Below are 20,288 nucleotides of genomic sequence, written 5' to 3'. Positions count from 1 at the left end.
GGTGATAGCCGGGAGGGCACATTGTTATACACTTTGTATATTACGCTCGCTGCGCTTGCGCAGTTTTTCATTAAATCCATTGTTTCATTTTCATTAAATCCAGAATTTCATTAAATCCCCTGAAGAGTGAGCAATTACGAAACAGGCTTGTCGGGATGAATCTGTAGTTTTGTGATTTTTCTCAACACCACTACACATATATATATATATAAGTTTGAAAAGCGTTTATCTTTATCTTTTGGAGAAGCGTTTATCTTTTATGTATATGTATATATATATATATATATATATAAAATGAACTAAAATAAAATGGACAAATGTTTGCTGTCGCTACTCGGAGTTTCACGCCGTAGGGCGATCTTCAGGCAACTGACAGATTATATATTATTTGAGACAGAACTTTCTAAATACATGTGGACACTGAAAGAAAACAAACGTAACTACAACATTAAATGGGACTTCATCAAACAACTTCCACCTCCGAACAAAAACCAAAGAACCTGCCGTCTTTGCCTTGAAGAAAGGCTACTTATCCTGAAAGGACGTAAAAAGAACATTTTAAATAAACGTTCCGATATGTTTAGTGCATGCCGTCATGTAACTTAACACCTTTTAGTCGATGTATATAGTCAGCAAATAATATATAATCTGTCAGTTGCCTGAAGATCGCCCTACGGCGTGAAACTCCAAGTAGCGACAGCAAACAATTGTCCATTTTATTTTAGCTCATTTTATCTTACGCTCTTCTAATATATAGAATATTGAGCGCTCTTTTATCCAGGAATATTATCCATAATAATATATATATATATATATATATATATAATGGAATAGAATTAAAAGGCATACCTTGTTTTGTATCTTCAACACCTGGAGGATTTACGACATCTTCGGCATTAGTATTATCACCATTTGTGATTTCTACGAACAATATTTTAAAAAGTGTTATCCACACAAGCTGTGTATTTCTACTTAGACAAGGAGTAAAAAATGAATTGTAACTAGCGCTAGAAAAGAAATTACTCTAATAGATTGAAAAGTTTCGGATGGTAGCTTTTTAGTTTTATTTTTCATTTAGTTTTGCCCAATAGCAGTAAAACAATCCAAAATATCATATACATATATAACGCACTGATTTATATGACTGAAATTTTCAAGTCTTGTATATAAGTAACTTGGTATGGTAATGTTGAGGGGCAGTTTATTAATTGATGCCTTCTTTGTGAGAGCCCGAAAAAAAGCTTCGTTTCAGGTCAAATAATCTTACATAATTTGATATATTGTCTGTATGGTTGCTTTAAGCTACGTACAAATGCATTTAACATGTTCACTTAACATGCGCTCAACATTGTATTGAGAGATGCTCAGCGATATGTGTAAACGCTCTCAACATGTCGAGCCTATGAAATAAAATATTCCACAATGCATAGATATAATGCCATTTTTACAATAACATACGCTGCTCAGTACACATGCCTTACCTCAACATTGTTAAGTGAAGCAATGATTAGGCTTGCATCGGTGCGTGCTGAACAGAGAAAATGTTGAGTGCTGTTGTGTCAAAAGTTTAAACAAGTTCTAACTTCTCTTCAAAACGCTCAACACCTCTCAAAACCACTGAACAGGGTGTGTAAAAGCTCTCAACATGTTGAGTCAACAAAGCTGAGCGAATGTTGGGTTTTGAGTGTGTTTAAACGTAGCTTAAAGTACGTACAGGTACAAATGCTTTCTGCATAATATGTGTTTAATGGTTCCAATTAAGGCGTTATTTAGAACTACTTTCTTCATGAAATGATTTGAACTTTTAGCAAATCAATCCTTCTTTTCCCATGTTGGTTGAAGAACGTTGAATTTTCATTATTGCATCACATTATTGACAATTCTGGTGTTTTTAATTAAATTAATCAATTCAGACATAGATAAATGTTAGCAAATAGTTCTCGCCAATCTCTTTGATACTCTAAACCTTTCGCTCTCCCCAACAGCGAAAACTCAACAATTATTCTCTCAAACCTTGTTTGAACATCATTAAAGTGCCAATGAAACGAAAACTTTGCTAGTTACATAATATTTACATTGACCAGAACTTTTGAAATGAATGCATTCTAAAACCTTTTATGTATGACTCTTTCATTCTAAAAATACTGAAGTGAAGTTCTTGCTATTAACAATTTATCTAACTTGTGACATCATATTGCATGAAAAATGAGTCGCTGCCATGTTTTAAATAAACTTTATTTTCCTGACAACTTTACGTTGATATTAGTAGGCAGTATTTTATATCATTAACACATCACAAAGAAAGAAACTAGGCAAAGTTGAACTAAATTATTAGCAAATGTACCGAATAATTCTTGTTCTCACTATGCAATGTGACGTCACAAGTTAGATGAATCGAACATAATAAAAGTTTCAATATCTTGAGAACGAAAAGAGATACGAATAAACTAGTAGAGAAATTCCGTTGTCATATTAAGTTTCATTCAATAAAAGAATAACACAGTCTGCAAAATTTTCGTTTAATAGACATTTTAAGCTTTAACTCTAAATTATCTGACACGTACAGTTTCTCTTATTCACCTTGGTAAAGTGAACCTCGTTATCTTTATGTCTGCAAACTCAATCCCTATTTCCTGTTTTTCTTATTCTCGTGCAACAATGCTGGTATTGTTTACCTTTGCCAAATTAAAGATAGTTTTTGCATTTTTCATTTATTTTATTAAGCTTATGATGATTTATTTACAAGGAACAATTTGTCTGTCATGTGTCAATTGTGTCAGGGTTTTCGTTATCGAGAAAATTTCCTTATTGTTGAAATTTTTACTCAGGTAGAAAAGGAGTCATAAAAATCAATAAATTTTAAACACCACAAAAAAAGAAAGCTATTTAAATTCTTTATATTTCAGTCCTTTTCGTAAATTCCTATATGTTTTAGAAACATGTGAAAAAATCATGATGTCGTAGTGCTAAAGTATAATATAATTGACAAGATAAGCAACACAAACGATGCAAGCAAATATTCAAACTTCCGGCTTCAAATGTTGTAACATCATTTTTGTATTTTATGTGTGATTCAGAACATTTCAATTGTCTTTGGTTAACACAATCACGTTTTACTAGTTTGAAAAAATTTCTCGTACAATACAACGCTCCTTTGGAGATCTCTTATAAATAAAACTAAAAAAGAGCAAGTGAGCAAATTATTTCCATGCTTTCACAAAAAAATTTTCAAATCAATGCTATATCTATCCATCTGCCTGTCTATTGGTCTATTTCTTTAACTATTTTTGTATTATGTTTAATGTAGACTACACGTTGGCTTTAACAAGATATCAATTGACCAAATTTGAATATATGAATACCCCCCTCTCCCACCAATTAAATGTTCTAGTTTAGGTCCTCTAGTACAGTAGTCTGTGCTACAATACTTGAGAAAACGTGATAAAGTCGTTATGTTCTGTAGTTCTGTAAGCGATATTTCATCAGCAGTGTTATTAAACACCCCCTCCTCCACTCTACTAAAAGTTATAGTTTTGGCCCTCTATTAAATGGTCAGTACTACAATATCTGCGATATTTCAGCAGCAGCGTTATTAAACACCCCCTCCTCCACCTATAAGTGATATTGAGTTCTGTAAGTGATATTTCATCAGCAGCGTTATTAACACCTCTTCTCCTTCCCCCCTCACTAAACGTTAGAGTTTCGGTCCTCTATACAATGGTCCTTGCTACAATATCTAAGAAAACATGATACAGCCGTTGAGTTCTGTAAGCGATATTTCATCAGCAGCGTTATTAAACACCACTTCTCTCTCTCCCCTCACTAAACGTTAGAGTTTCGTTCCTCTATACAGTGGTCCTTGATACAATATCTAAGAAAACATGATACAGCCGTTGATTTCTTTAAGCGATATTTCATCAGCAGCGTTATTAAACACCCTTCTCCCCTAAACGTTAGAGTTTCGGCCCTCTATACAGTGGTCTGTGCTACAATATCTTAGAAAACATGATATAGCCATTGAGTTCCGCAAGCGATATTTCATTAGCAACAATATTAAACACTCCCTCCTCCCCAAACCCAATAAAAGTTATAGTTTCGGTTCTCTATACAGTGATCCGTGATACAATATCTGAGAAAACATGATACAGCCATTAAGTTCTGTATGCGATATTTCAGCAGCAGCGTTATTAAACACCCCCTCCCCCACCTCACTAGTAGTTACAATTTGGGCCCTCTATACAGTGGTCCGTGATACAATATCTTAGAAAACATAATACAGCCATTGAGTTCCGCAAGCGATATTTCATTAGCAACGTTATTAAACACTCCCTCCTCCCCAAACCCAATAAAAGCTATAGTTTCGGTTCTCTATACAGTGGTCCGTGATACAAGATCTGAGAAAACATAATACAGCCATTGAGTTCTGTAAGCGATATTTCATCAGCAGCGTTATTAAACACCTCCTCCCCAAACCCAATAATAGTTTTAGTTTCTGTCCTCTATACAGTGGTCCGTGCTACAATATCTGAGGACATTATACAGCCATTGAGTTCTGTAAGCAATATTTCAGCAGAAGCGTTATTCTTGCTCAATCGGGTGGCTTAAGTCGTACGTGACTTGGTCAGATTCACTTGCACTTTTTAATGGAGGTCATCAAGCCATTTGACAATCATCAATTAAGACACAATTTGAATCATAAATGAGATTTTTCGACTCACTTGCTCTTCTAATAAAGTCGAAATAATTATATTTATTTATTTTGAGATCAGTGGGAGTAGTTTATTGAATTCAATGAATAAAGTCGTTGTTTTTATGTTTTGCGATTAGTAACGTTATTTGCTTATCTATTTTGGAAAATTTTCTAGTAGAAAAAATTTATACAGAAACTTTTATGCTCTATGCAACTTTCAAAATGTAATTCTAAGTAAAAAGTATTCAAAATTTAATTCTAAACTAGAAAATGATCTGTGTGGACTTTTGAATGATTACACTGAAGAGGTAATCTTCAGTGTACATAGCAAGGAGAGAGCTCAAAAAACTTGTACTTTTCTGTAATTTAAGAATTTAAAAAATCGTTTAATAAATGTGCAATTTAATGCTACATTTGTCATAATGAAAATTTTATATAGCCTTCTTTTTACTGTGGAACTTTGAGAATTCACATCGTAAATTGGCTCATTTTTACAATCCTGAAAATTTTTACAGTATATATTTATGGTAGTAATGAATATTTTTCTCATAATATATTTTTCTCTTTGATATCAAGTAAATAAAGACTGATGAGCAAAGAAATGATGTCAATATTAGGTAAAAATATTATGTAATCAAATTGCTATTGTACAACGATCACATAATTTAAGTGTAATAAAAATGAGAAAATTCAAGCTAGTATGCTTACCTTTAAGTTCTGGATTTTCTTTCCATTCTTCATTTGACCTGACAGCTGCATGTAACCGAACAAGGAGATTCGGAAATGTTCGGATAAAATACGCCTTGTAATCGCCAATCTTATAAAATGGTTCTGGTTGTGGTAGAGGTCGTGGTAGATCGTTCCAATGCTGATCAATATTTCCAATGAATCTTAAACATTCTGCCCATGAAGATTTATACTCTCTTCCATTTACCAAATATTCATAAACATCGTTATCCATTTGACTTTTCCAATTTGAAGATTCAATACTAAATTGTTGGACGAAACTAGATTGGGGATCATTTGTTTTAATCGAATGTAAGTCACCATTTTTACATAAAAAGTGAAATTTCTCGTCATCCGACATAAGAAATGGATGTTTCAAGGCTTCGTTGGCAGATGGTCTTTCTTCTGGTTGTAGTTTTAACATCCACGACAGAAGGTCTTTAAATGTTTCATCCTTGATTCCATCCAAGCCAACAGGTTCCCCATTCAACATGTTGATCAGTCGGTGGGGCTTAGTTCCAAAAGGATGTTCCCCTTTTGTTGCAACATAATAAGCCACCATTCCTGCATTCTAAGATAATAAAAAATGTAACGTTAACAGCAAAATTAAGCTCTCACAAAATTAAATTTCGCTATGAGTTTTGTAAATGTTAACATCCTTACACTTACATATACATCAGACTCTTTTTTATAACGTGCTTCATGTAAATCTTCAATACGTGCTATATTTGAATCTTCGTTATGTATTGATTCAGGAGCAATCCAAAATTCAGTTCCCCTGTTAAACATGCTTTTGTGTGTTTTAGATCCATTCTTCAATATTCGACTAATGCCAAAGCCAGCTATCAGAAATTTGCCGTCTACGTCACGGAGAACATTGGAAGGCTTTAATTTCCGATGAAGAATAGGATCTGGGCCACTATGAAGATCAGCTAATCCATTTAAAATTTGTCTAAGAATATCGGGAAGAGCTGTTTGAAGATCATGTACAGTAGAATTTTTCACAAACTTCTCCAGTGATTCCTCACATAAGTCTAAGATCAAATAATCATATTCTGTTCCAGTATCTTCCTCAAAGAAGTAATAATTCACAACATATTTCGAACTTTTTGCATTGAATTTATTTAAAATTTCCTTTTCATGCTGTGCAGGCTGGAGGCAGTTATCTTTACGAATTCGTTTCACTGCTTTACCGTAACCATCCTGTGTCAGTCCAAGATAAACACGGGTTTCATCACTTCCTTTGCCGAGCTCAAACTTCTCCGAGAAAATTACACGTACATTGCCCAAATGTTTAATGTCTGGACTGGGATAACACAAGTCAGACAACAGACTTCTATGCTGAACTGAACGACCAAGATATTCCCACTCTTGCAACTGCCATTCTTCAAATGACATAAAAGTATTACATTTAGAGGTGAGTGCAACAAAAGTAATCAAATTCATAAGAATAGGTAATTCAAATTTACTCAATTACACTTATAATTTGGATAACGACTTTAAATTTTTGTAATATCTTAGAACCAACCATTAAAGTTGTCAAAAACTAATCAATCATGCAAACATATATCTGTTAAGATTAAAGGCAAGCGACACAGAAAAATGCTGTTTTTAATTTAATGTAGCACTTTCGCTTAAACAACGCAATGCTTACAAAATGATTTTTAGTGTAGAAGAATTAAACTTTTTTGAAGCATGTAGCTATTTCTTATGCTCAAGTTTATATTTTATAGTGGAAGATATAACAAACGGCTTTGTTTCAATAAAAGATTTTTTCACTCTTTTGTCTTTTAGATAAAGTCTCTAACCTTTGCTACTAAACTTTTAATAAAATGACAGATTAAAGAGTCTTTACTTGTCCAACCTTCATGCACTGCCATCTGTCCTATTCCCATTGCCCCTATCTCAAAACCATACAAGAATGTTGGATTTGTACTGTCTTGTAAACACTTCTTTTCATATTAGTTGAAATTATTTTGTCATTTAACACAAAGGACTTTTTTCTCCATTCCATCCACATCACTCTACATCAATCTGAACTTCTACTTCGTGTAACCACATTACTCACTCCTCTACATTCTAGAGTTTGATTCATCTTCTCCGTTGTATGGAAACGTTTGGCCCACGGTTAATTTACAATAACCCAAACCATAAAAACAGATAGTGTTTGTAAGAAAATTTCTAAAAATGAGCACTTTCCTAACTCAAGCCAAGACTTCGTCATTCATGATGATAAACAAGTAGAGATTCCCCTTGTCTTCCTTCAGTGTATTGATACATCTCCTATTGTTTGTTTTTCTCTACGCTTCTTACAATGTACATAACTGATAACTGCCTTCACCCTATCTGTTGTAATATTGTTTTGCTGGTATTCTTCTTGTGCCACTATCTCCGGTACTTTATGACCAGCGGTATTCACTCCTATGTTTATCCGCCATATTATTGTTTTTGTCATTTAAGTTGTGTTTTAAAGTTAAATAAAACCTAACGAATGGTAATTTACAAAATTTATTTACCTTTATTTAAATCCTTCAATATGGAAACGATATTGAAACCGCAACGTCTCGACTTGGACCCAAATTCGCCGTCAGCCGCGAAAGAGTGGAAACATTGGCTCCAAACGTTCAACAACTTCATTCAAAAATGCGGCGATAAAGCCCCAAACAAACACCGTACTCTCATCAATTGTCTCTCACAACGTTTACGATTACATCGAAGATTGTCAGGACTTCGACTCGTTTATTGAAGCACTAAATAATCTGTATAGCAAGCCTCCGAATGAAATATTTGCACGTCATCTACTTGCTACAAGGCGCCAAAAGCCTGGTGAGTCGCTTACAGAGCTCTTACAGGAACTTAAAAAGTTAAGCAAGGATTGTAAGGACCTGGAATTTATCAAACAAGAAATTAACCACCCACTCGTAGAAGGCATAAACGAACCTAGCACCTCGCCATGGAGGGCTCAAGTCGTGGTATCAAAGGACCCACTACAACGACATAAGAAGTGGCTTTGCATTGATTATTCTCAAACCGTCAACCTCTACACGGAACTCGATGCATACCCGCTACCCCGTATCGACAACATGGTCAACAACCTAGCTTCATATAGAGTCTTCTCAACGTTCGACTTAAGGAGTGCCTATCACCAGGTACCGATCAAGAAAGCCGACCGAAAATTTACCGGTTTCGAGGCCAATGGTAAGCTTTACCAGTTCTGTCGCATCCCCTTTGGAGTAACCAACGGCGTCGCAGTTTTCAAAAGAGCGATGGACAAGTTCGTAGAAGAGGAGGGCCTGAAAGATACATTTCCTTACCTCGATAATATAACTGTTGCAGGCTACGATCAGCACGGGCACGACGAAAATGTGAGGAAATTCAGAGAGGCTGTAAAGCGCCGAAACCTCACTTTGAATGAAAACAAGACAGTAGAGTCCAAGTCTTCCATCAATCTACTTGGTTACTGTATAGGGAATGGTGTCATCGCCCCAGACCAAGAAAGGCTTCGTCCACTTAAAAGCTTCCCTCCTCCCGAAAATTCCAAATCCTTGAAAAGAGTTATCGGCATGTTTGCATACTACGCAAAATGGATACCAAACTATTCTGACAAAGTACATCCGCTACTACAAGCAACCTGATTTCCACTTAATGGCGATGCCCTGAATGCATTCACAATGCTGAAGGACGAGCTGCGGAAAGCGTCATTACACTCTATTGACGAAAGCCTCCCCTTCGTTGCAGAGACTGATGCTTCAGAAACTGCCCTGTCTGCTACACTAAATCAAGGAGGCAGACCTGTAGCGTTTATGTCCAAGACCCTCCAAGGGAGTGAGCCCCACTGCGGTAGAGAAGGAAGCAATGGCCATAATTGAAGCTGTCAGGAAGTGGCAACATTTTCTTGCAGGCAGACATTTTACACTCAAAACCGATTAGCAGTCAGTCGCCTTCATGTTTGACAACCGAAGACGCACCAAAGTAAAGAACAATAAAATCCAGGACTGGAGGCTAGAACTAGCTTCTTTTAGCTACACCATAAAATACCGGCCCGGTAAGGATAACGCTGCTACCGACTCATTTACCCGGGCTTTCACAGCTTCCATACCTGCAGCTAGCCTTACTGAGATACACGTTGCTCTATGCCACCCAGGTGTCACCCGATTGTTACATTTCATAAGGTCGAAAAACCTCCCTTACTCTACAGAAGAAGTTAAGAGGGTGTGTTCTAGTTGTAGGGTCTGTGCTGAGCTCAAGCCCCAATTTTACAAACAGCAGCAAGGAGTCCTCATCAAGGCTACCCGACCTATGGAGCGACTCAGCGTGGACTTTAAAGGTCCACTACCTACGACTACTAATAATCCCTATATGCTAACAGTCGTGGATGAATATTCACGCTTCCCTTTTGCTTTCGCCTTCCCAAACATGAGTTCATCAACCGTTATCAGATGCCTGGATCAGTTATTCACTCTGTGTGGGACGCCAGGTTTCATCCATTCAGACCGAGGTGCCTCATTCATGTCCCAGGAACTTAAAGAATACCTCTCTCAGAGAGGCATCGCCACGAGCCGAACTACATCCTACCACCCGATAGGCAATGGCCAAGTATAACGCTATAACGGTATACTGTGGAAAGCCATTCGCTTATCTCTCAAGTCAGCAAGCCTGCCGGACAGTAAATGGGAAATGGTACTCCCTGATGCGCTTCATTCAGCAAGGTCTCTCCTCTCCACTGCCACCAACTCAACTCCACACGAGACATTTTTTGGCTTCCAACACCGTTCAACACATGGTACTTCACTTCCCACCTGGTTACAGTCCCCCGGACCGGTTCTGCTCCACCGATATGTGAGAGCAAGCAAGAATGACCCACTTGTTGACCAGGTAGAGTGGAAGCTAACCCTACTTATGCCCATATTAAATATTTGGACGGCAGAGAATCAACGGTATTACTGAGAGATCTGGCACCATGGCCCCCATCTCACAATCACACCATCCCTGCCACCGTGCCGCCTATTGCAGCGGGAAAGTACCAGGCACATGTTCCGGCTGAGCATCAAGCAGTTGAGAAGGAGAGTATTTCAACTGAATTGGGACAGCCACATGCCCCTCTGAGGCGCTCAGTGCGTGCCGTAAAACCACCAACCCGTTATGGTTTTGAAGACGAATAGACTCTAAACTTTGAACTCATAAGTGTTATCTTCACTTCTGTTTAAGGGAGGGAGAATGTTGTAACATTGTTTTGCTGGTATTGGTCTCCCTGTGCTACTATCTGCAGTACTTTATGACCAGCGGTATTCACTCCTATGTTTATCCGCCATATTATTGTTTGTGTCATTTAAGCTGTGTTTTAAAGTTAAATAAAACCTAACGAATTGTAATTTTTCAACACTATCTACGTAGGCCCTGTTTACATGAGACCTAACGAAGTTAAACCGAAATGAAAATCAGAATTTGTTGCATGTTTACATGGGACCTGTGCGAAATCACGAAAAATCCTCATCCGCGTAATGCCTCCATGGCAGGCTAATTTTACGCTTGCTAGCTATTTTTCTTTTGTAATTTGCTTTTGTGCGCATGCGTTGATGCCATTTCAGACCGGTCTGAACATTAATTTGAGTTTACTTTGATGCTGATTTCAATTCATACCGTTCTGAACTTAGTGGGATCAGTTCAGCGAGCGGTACGACTTCAGACGGCTCCGAGTCATTTTCGTAACGTTCCCATGTAAACATCTACTATAAATAATATTATAACCGACACGAGCTGGTACCGCGGTTTGACTTCGTTCCGGTCTCATTTAGACAGGGCCATACTCTACTCTATGTCTACCTCTTATTCATGAAACGTGCTCTTCCTGTGTCTTTTTCATTTGCATACATACATGCATTCTGTGAATAATATTCATTCCTTATTTCTATGGAGCAATGTCAACAACATTTACGACAATCTTGCTGCAAATTACAACTAAATTCTACTTAGAAAACACGAGTAATACTTTGCATGTCGCGTGGTACCTAGAAATTGTGAACATTGCGTACATAGTAACAGCCACATTGTAGTGAATATACAGTAGAGCCAATCCATTATTTTTTTGTGCAACGCATATCTTATTACGCATGTGATTACCATAGTGGCAGCCAGTCAATTGCTTTTTTTGACCAATAGGAAAGATAAAATGGCTAACAGCAGCCAATAATCTATTTAATTATACAATAGCAAGTTGCACACAATATGGACCTACTGTATATTCCCTATACTGTTCACAGCTCTATCATATATTTTCATACGGCAATGACTGTTTTGACTTTAGAAATTTCGGAGTATTGATGTGTTCTTTGGGCAGTTTAGTCACAAAACTATCTTTTTAAGTCGCTTAGAAATAACAGTCAATAGGTAAATAATAAAAGTTGCTTCTAGTTAATGATCTTGGGTCACATAAAAAAAATTGGGTTAGCTATGTGACGGCGTAGCTAATTTAAACATTCAATCAGACATAAAGTTAAATATGGTGCAAAATTTCACTTTATTGTGCACGAACCTTTAAAAAATATGCTTTGTTACCAGTTTCATTATTTTGCATCAATTTTGTATGGCGAGAATTGTTGTTAGAAACACACAAAGCCCATAACGTTTAAACGATCGTTTCTATCCACACTATTCAGTATTCACATTTTCGAAATTAGATTATGATTGACTATAGAAGCTAGCAACTATATAACTAACAGAACCACTGCCATTTATAACAAAATTAAAAAAGATATTTGTATTATAAAATTGCCAAAAGAATACCTGAAATTTTTCTAGCAAAAACAGTCCACGCTATATAAGAATATATGATAGAGCTGTGACAATGTACGCAATGTTTACAGTTTGTACCACGTGACGTACGAAAATATAAGTAGCGAAAGTGGTGAATTCCAATCAAACCCATAAAACCATGTAATATCGAGATCAAAAATACACTTTGAGTTATTTCTTGATTTTAATTAGTGGATTGCAGTGCAGTTTATCTGTAATCATAAAATAACAGATAGGATTTTTAGATTTGTCTATATGTAAATAATACTACTCATCGATCAATTTGTGATAAAGCTGAGACGACACACAGAAAATTGTAGTTTTGTACATTAATTTTCGGAGCAGAGTCGAGACCAAGTAATTGTTAAGTGTCAGTCGTCTGAATTAAGAATAAAGTTGTTCGAAAGCAATTAGATTCAAAACTAGAGGATGTTTAACAAAACGATAGATGCAATGGAAGCTACCGACTTTCAAGACAAAACAATTAAAACGCCTTTTATTTATATCACATTCTCATTCAATGTAAACAATTTATTCTACGTACCTTCCTATACTTTATCATATTTCGTAACACTAATCATTTCGTACTGAAGATGGCATTTCGTTAATGTAGAAACATGTTTGCTTTTAAAAAATCATCGTTTTTTTAAATATTTTTTAAACTTTCTGCTACTCAGAAACTATGGTAAAAGTTTCATACTTATGCCATTGCATGCATTTCGTAAAAAAAAACAGTTTAAAATTCGATATTTCATTATTGACATTATTTATCTGACCTCTGTTGTGATGTATGCTCATTGCTCCACGTCATTTTAAAATTTGAAAACTATGCGTAAAATGTATACAATTTGAAACAAAACGTCTTTCTAGTGTGGAAACATTGCTTCTATAGCAAGCAACAAATACAAATACTTTATTTTTCAAATTATGCATTTTTTAGTTCGAATGTTTAAAAGCCATTCGTCATATAGCCATATTTATTTCTCATAAAATGCAGAATATATGACTTCCTCGCACACAAGTGTAAAATTTCAACAGTAAATGATGTCATGTTTCTCTTTCTGTTGCTTTGCCATAAATCATCTCGAGAAAATAGGCAACAACACATCAAACCATAAAGGTTCCACTTGTCCTCTTTTAGTGGATCTCCTTGGTTTTCCTCTGTACACATCACTCACTGACACCTCCCTCTGCCCTCTACTAACATACTCTACTTTACCTTCACATATAAATCGGTATGTTGTGTTTTGTCATACCACTTGGACACTCGTCATTTTGCTTACTTTGAATAGTTTACCCGATGTTTGCATTCAATTACTTATGATTTGTGAGTAACAAGGCATGAGTTTTACTTGCCGTCAATATTAGGGCTGCGACGCTTACTACTGGCTTCACTTGTTTCTTCATAAAGTCTTGAAGAAGACGCTTCCATTTCATGCAAGATCTGTCAAATCAAAAAATGGTTAATGAAGCAAAAATAAATATTAGAATATCACTAGTCAAGCGTCAAATTAAGACCTTGTGAAAATTTTTGCGGCTTATGCATTATAGTAAAAAGCCGTTTCACTTGAATCACATTCAATGATTTGTTAGATAAAAATGAGCATGCACCACTCTTATTGACCTTCAAAATCAGGTTTTTCACTATCTATATATCATTTTCGTCACTGTTTATCCCCAGTTTCAACTGCAATTCTTTGAAGGACATAAAGTCAGTATATTTAGGGATGGGTTAAACAAAAACAATTAAATGCATAAGAGTTGCTCCAATTTCCCAATGTACAATGAATTTCGATAGTAAATGTGCATTTTGGACGAAAAGGAGAGCAAACAAAAAATAATGAATTAAAATTTACTCATTTATCCAAACATATCTGATGCGATAAGAAGCAAGCTGACCTGAAGTTAATAAAAAGTTCTGCTTATTGCGAGCTTTGTATAAAACCTTGTACGTATGATTTGAGCGTATTAAAGTTAAAAGTTTTGAGAAAATATTTCTATTGTCTAAATTATTCTTGTAGAAGTTATAAAGATTTGTTAGCATCAAGTTTAATGTTTGGTTGTATCTTTTAGGTATATTTAACTACAAGCTGTTTCTGGTAATCAGAATTGACTCGTAAGGTGGCAAAAGTTAAGTTTATTAAAATCACAAGTCAAAACGAGTCAACACCCAGAATACAAAAACGTTAATTGCTGTAATTGAATTGAATAATTAGTTTATAATTAGTTAATCGGTATAATTTTAAATAGAAGAGCCTCAAACATAGCAGAATTATATTAGAATTTCTGCGGTATAAAACCATGTGGTCCAAAAGCTCTGTTTTTACAAATCAGAAATCAAAGTTTTTCAGTTTTTTTTATTTAATGCTATGAATTCGCATGTATCACCTTAGCGTTAACAGCTCGACGAAAGATAATTGCAACGTCACAAAACGACTAAATGTTTACAAAAAAGGACTAAATATTTAAAATATTCAACGATGGCATGCATGAGTCCATTTGCAATTTCAAACTAAATTTCCTTCCTGATTCATAAATGTCATTTCATACTATCACAAGTATAATGAAATAAAACATATTTTATAAATATACTGTCCGGACCCAAAGATAAATATAATTACATGCTAGCAAGCAATTTGAATCCTTAGCAAGCAAGCACATCACGATAAACACGCCTTCCTTCAGATGACAGTGATTTTTTGGTAAGCAAATTGTTTGTATTTGCAACTTTGTTTAATTGGTATACAACAACAGGATCATAAGTTGCTACGGGTACCTATGACGTGTATTTTATAGTACTAGGTTGAGACTAATATCTATTAAAATTGTATTAATTATATTTGACGAACAACTTTTATTTAAGATCTCATTTAACATCGTTAACACACACAATAATTCTTTGTCTTTTGTCTTACAAACCTTTTACTGGTCGACGGTTGAAGCTTTGAACATTCGATATTTCAGATTTCTTGACGTTCTGATAAGTTAAGCGTCAAATGGCTTCGTCCTTTGAGTTGATACGTGGCAAATTATTTTGGACAACTGAATTTAAAACATTAAAAGATAATTGTTATGTAAAGCAAAGATGCGGCCTTATGACTTTTGTTGTTTTTCTTTATAAGTTTGAATTTAAGTTGGATCGAATTCATCAATGAGAAGTGAGAAATGAGAAGTGTAAATTATATTACATTATACCATTTTCAAGGTACTTTGGGAGCGATTGGTAAGAAACTACAGCTCGATATGTCACTTTTATTTTTATACTAGTGGTACTCTTGCCTGTTGAATAACACAATATCATTGCACATATATATGTCATGAACGTCTAAATTGTGCTTGTTGAAATCTTTAGTATAAATGGTTTATTGATAAACATTTAAAAAAGCTACATTTCCAAAATAATAACGTTGGTAAAAGGCAAACACTACTTTTTACAAACATAAATTAAATTATAATTAAACACATCAAGATAAACACGCCATATTTTAGATGAATGGCAGTGATTTTTTTGGTAAGCAGTTAATATGTTTTTATTTGTAACTTGGTTTGATTTGTTAACACACACAATAATTCTTTATCTTTAGTCTTACAAACCTTTTACTAGTTGTAGGCTCAAAACTTTGAACATTCGATCCTTCAAATCACTTAACGTTCTCAAAAGTTAAGCGTCAAATGGTTGCGTCCTTTGAGTTGATACGTGACCAATTATTTTGTGCAACTGAATTTAAAACATTAAAAGTTTATTGTTATGTAAAGCAAAGATACGGCTTAATGATTTTTATTGTTTTAATTAACATGTTTGAATTTTATTACCGTTTCCTTGGTATTTTGGGAATTTGTTAAAAAAACCTTAGCTCCATAATTATGAGTTCGTCTTATACATGAAAATTTACAATATCAAATTGAGGAACTTTTGTTTCATTTGCTTGTTTAAGTTGAATAAGACAAAATAGGCGTTCGTTGGCTTAAATGTTGGGAAAAGTAAATCTCACGCCTTGATAAGATAACAATACATAATATTCTGATAAATTAAATGAAGGAAAGCTGATATAGAATTCTTATTGTAGAAACTATAAAGATTTGTTAAGATCATGTCCGATGTTTGTTGTATCATTTAGGTATATTTCAAGCTGTTTCTGGTAATCAGAATTGATCCGTAAGATCGCAAAAGTTAAGTCTATTAAAAGCACAATTCAAAACGACTTCACACCAAGAATATAAAAATATCCATTTCTGTAATTGAATTAACTAATTAGTTTATAACTAGTTGATTGGCATAATTTTAACCCAAAAAACCTCGAACGTGGTCGAACTAAATTAGTCAAGAACTGTAAACTGAATAAATTTTTTTATATATAGACATATACAACACATCCATGTGGTCCAAAAAAGCTTTGTTTTTATAAACAATGTTGTACTCAGATATCTCAAGATTACAAGTATCATGTAAGTTATGTTTCTGCGATAAACACTACATCGGGTTTCTTGCTTGGCAGCGAAATGGCGAATTATTTTGAGCTTTTGTTTTTAAATGTGAAGCCTATTTATATATGCAAAATGCACTTCCGGTTACCCACTAGAGATACAAACTACTATAAAAATGTATGTCGGATAACGTTTACAAACAAGGATTTTCGAATATTTAAGATATTTGGCGACGTTTTACTTATCTCAAATATCTGTCATGGATAATTAAAGTTATTTAAATCAATTTGACATCAAAATTATTTCGATACCTGTAAAATATCGGCGTTCGTGTTCATTTGAAGATCGCTCGTGCAAGAATCGAATTTGCCTCATAGTGGCCAAGGCAAGATAATTCACAGCTCGCTTTCCAAGTTTAGAGGCAGTTATGATCTAGAATATGTTTCAATGCTTAAAATTGTGGTGAGTACCTTTATTTTATCATTCTTTATAATCTAGAGATTGTCGTATGTTACTTTTGCCGTGACTTTATGAGTCCGGGTATATTGGTGTAGGAACAAACAAATTTACTAAGCTTGGTTTATTCTTAGTTTTAATTTCTATTTTTATTTTATAAAGATAATATTATCACTACACCTTGTTACAGCATTTGGATATGGTATTCATCAGTACGTATGGTTGTTATTGTCATAACATGCAGGGGCGGATCTAGGGTATGTCAAATCAGTCAGGCGACTGATGTTTATAGTTCAAAAATTACTTATCAAATTTAATGATTACAATTTTTTGTGATCATTGAATTCCCGATGTATAATCGTATGAATTTTATTGTTAAAATTCTGTTTTATATCTAAAATCTTACGTAAATATCACGTTTTAGCATATCTGGAATTATATTAACTGACTGATAAGCGGTGATGATTAATATTTTTTAACATGAGGTTATGTGATTATGTGATTTACAAAATGTTTTTGATTAAGAATCACGTAGCCTTAAACCTTAAAATAGTTGTAGTTTCTATTGCAAATCACAGCAGTTTTTAAACAGTGATATAATTTTACAAAGAGGTAATTGAATGTTTATTCATAACAATGCATGGTTGCTTTATAATACTAGTAAGTATCCTTTGTCCAATTATTGCATTCAAGACAATATGTAGTTTACAACCCACTTTTTTATCTCTTAGATTGGTTTATTAACTTCGCCTATTTCTTTAGTAAGCTTGCAATGTCAGTTAAATTATTTTTATTTAGTTGCTAAGAGCATTTTCCATTTGCTGCTGTTAGCAAGTAAACTATAATGTTATACTTAAAATTTTAGGGTTATGTATAAATTAGGTATGATACATGCATGTAAAGATGAGAATATGTTACAAATGGTTGAGGAGACATATATGTTCCTATGACCTGAGAATGAGAATGATCATTTTTTGATTAAAACATTTTGCTAAATGTTGTGATCACCAGCACTTAATTAGGCGGAATAGGTTGTAACATTAGGATATGTTTAAATCAATCAAAAATAAATAGAGTGACAGTTCCATTTTATTGTTTAGTATAGTTCATATCATAATGAAACGTGACCAGGTGCAATACAGAAAAAACTGGATTGCTGCTAATAAAGCTTTAAGATGCAGTGATGCAATTCCTAATGATGATGGCTGTAGTAATCTGTTCAATAATGTTTTCGATAATGACCGTGGACTTTCACAACCTTTACAAAAATCAACTAGAACCATTGCCAGTCCTAAACAAAGTTCTTTCTATTTGAAAGTTGGTCTTGATGATTGTGATATTGGGGAAAATGTCCGTGCTGTTTCTGGTGAAGTTGATATTTTAGATGTTTCTTTTTGCCATGGAAAAGCAGATTCTTTGGTAAATGTGAATGCAGACATTGGGGAGATGCATTGTTCTGTTTCTTCTGATTTTGAAGATGATAGTTTAAAAGTTTCTTTTCAAGATGGGTTAATTGATTGGGTGAATGAGTACTCAATTAAGCAAAATGCTGTTGATGTTTTGCTTGATCTTAATAAGGATAATGGTCATCCAAATTTGCCTAGTTGTGCTTGCACTTTGTTGCATACATCATGATGTATTCCCATTCAGAAAAATTCTGGCATGGATTACGTGTACTTTTCTTTTGCTGAACAATTGTTAAAGCACTTTCACAAGCATCCTTGTGAAACAGTTAAGAACATTAATCATCATGAAAATTTAAATGTTTTGGTTTATCGTTTGCATTATATGGCTTTTGTATGTTCTACAGGTGCTGTAAGCGTTTTCCTAAAATGTTGTTGTAATTAGTTGAAAAAATGTTAGTTTTAGTTAAAATTAGTTGTATTTGACGATTTAATTAAAATACATCCGTTCAAATCTAATTCTCAGCGTTTGCTATCAAACTACTAAATGAAACTTTCTCGAGGTTTTTTATTTTAGTCACCTTTCTCTTTCTGACTTTTTAAATTTGTAGTGCCTTAATTTAAATGACGTTCGTGCGTCCAATAAAGATATATGTCAAACCCAGTACGTGTCTTCTCTGTAGATACAAGCAACGTCTCTTCACAAGGAATTCCTACAACTGGCTCAACAAGAGAAAGACATTCTCAACAAAACAGTGGTGTCTTTGGCAAGCTTTTCTTACAATTCATTATTGCATGTCTTGTTTTTACGTTTTCATTTACGTTCATTTCGTGTCGTTTGAAATGTTTGTTTTTCTTCACAACTAACTGCAACACGTGATTGCTTTGCAGATGCGCATGACCTTTCATCGCACGAAACGCCTTCGACAAGTTTTATAAACATAACACCTGCAGGAAGACGTTCTCAACCAAACATTAATGGTACCTTTTCTACAGTAAATAGTTTTTGAATAGCGTTGTTATTATGTATGTGTATTCAATTAGCAATTTGATGCGAGTTTTATTTGAATTTACTTGTTAGCATGTTGTAAGGCTTATATTTTTAATATATTACTTAGGTTGTACATAAGTTTTTTTATTATTTTCTTATCTATCTTGTAGTCTTCCAAAGATCAGTTCTCACCAAACTGGAAACATTAATTGATAAGCAAGAAGAAACGTTGTCAATATTGCGTGCTCTGTTAAGCGTTACGAAAGGTGTAGACGAGCACGAAATTTTGGAAGATGTTGTACCTAATCCCTTAGATTCAGTTGAAGAACTTGAGGAGCTATCCTCTGGTCTTGATGAAGAAAAGTCCAGAAGAAAGTTGGTAAGTTTTTAAAGTTAACCACCCATACGTATTCAGTAATATTTATTGCCACCGCCTATATTTTCTGCATGACTCTTTCAAGTGTTACGTAAAAATATGTGACAAAGGAAGGCATAGCTCTTCCCCTTTATCGGTTTGGAAACGTGAAAATGATTGTGTCATTTGCAATTACGTAACATAATATTGACTTTTTTTCTACCATTTGTGTTTGAAGCTTGAAAACATGCACGTTTGTCAAAGTCTGAAACGTAATTTTAATGACGATTTTCGTGACGTTAGGGGGTCAGATTATCTGATTGAACTATACGAATCTAGCATCGTGTTTTTCTTGAGAGCATTGTCGTGTTCTGATTGATTCAAATACGTTACGATACATTACTTTACGTTGTTTCTCGTGCGTATGAGATGACGTTGTAGCGCGAGATA

At 34.5% G+C, this 20,288-nt stretch overlaps 2 protein-coding genes across 4 annotated transcripts in view; one reads left to right on the top strand and one right to left on the bottom strand.

Annotated features, from left to right (window-relative positions):
* LOC124448484 overlaps window positions 1-17,110 on the bottom strand; it is a 78,731-nt gene extending 61,621 nt beyond the window's left edge. The window contains exons 1-5 of the mRNA XM_046999500.1: window positions 17,104-17,110; window positions 13,565-13,652; window positions 6,086-6,801; window positions 5,399-5,987; window positions 850-921 (exon numbers count right to left, since the gene is read on the bottom strand). Of these exons, the coding sequence (XP_046855456.1) occupies window positions 850-921; window positions 5,399-5,987; window positions 6,086-6,801; window positions 13,565-13,640 (1,453 nt within the window). The 5' untranslated portion in view covers window positions 13,641-13,652; window positions 17,104-17,110. The remainder of the gene's footprint in view (window positions 1-849; window positions 922-5,398; window positions 5,988-6,085; window positions 6,802-13,564; window positions 13,653-17,103) is intronic.
* On the top strand, window positions 3,436-18,804 carry LOC124448497. Of its 3 annotated transcripts, none has more exons than XM_046999515.1 (2): window positions 3,436-3,446; window positions 18,195-18,804. In XM_046999515.1, the coding sequence occupies exon 2, from the start codon at window positions 18,206-18,208 to the stop codon at window positions 18,722-18,724; it is 519 nt and encodes a 172-aa protein (XP_046855471.1). In that variant the 5' UTR covers window positions 3,436-3,446; window positions 18,195-18,205; the 3' UTR covers window positions 18,725-18,804. The 3 variants fall into 3 exon arrangements, with proteins under 3 accessions (XP_046855471.1, XP_046855470.1, XP_046855469.1); XM_046999514.1 differs by lacking the exon at window positions 3,436-3,446 and adding an exon at window positions 16,787-17,095; XM_046999513.1 differs by lacking the exon at window positions 3,436-3,446 and adding an exon at window positions 17,565-17,701.
* The last annotated feature ends 1,484 nt before the right edge of the window (window positions 18,805-20,288 follow it).

This window comes from Xenia sp. Carnegie-2017, unplaced genomic scaffold (genome assembly GCF_021976095.1).
Source record: "Xenia sp. Carnegie-2017 unplaced genomic scaffold, XeniaSp_v1 HiC_scaffold_23, whole genome shotgun sequence".
Classification (NCBI taxonomy): Eukaryota; Metazoa; Cnidaria; class Anthozoa; order Malacalcyonacea; family Xeniidae; genus Xenia; species Xenia sp. Carnegie-2017.
Note: the sequence above shows the minus strand (reverse complement) of the source record. Positions and strands in the feature narration are given on the sequence as shown.

What these genes read in the sequence shown, in the direction of transcription:
- LOC124448497 (XM_046999515.1), top strand. Translation starts at nt 18,206, where the DNA reads ATGAAACGTGACCAGGTGCAATACAGAAAAAACTGGATTGCTGCTAAT.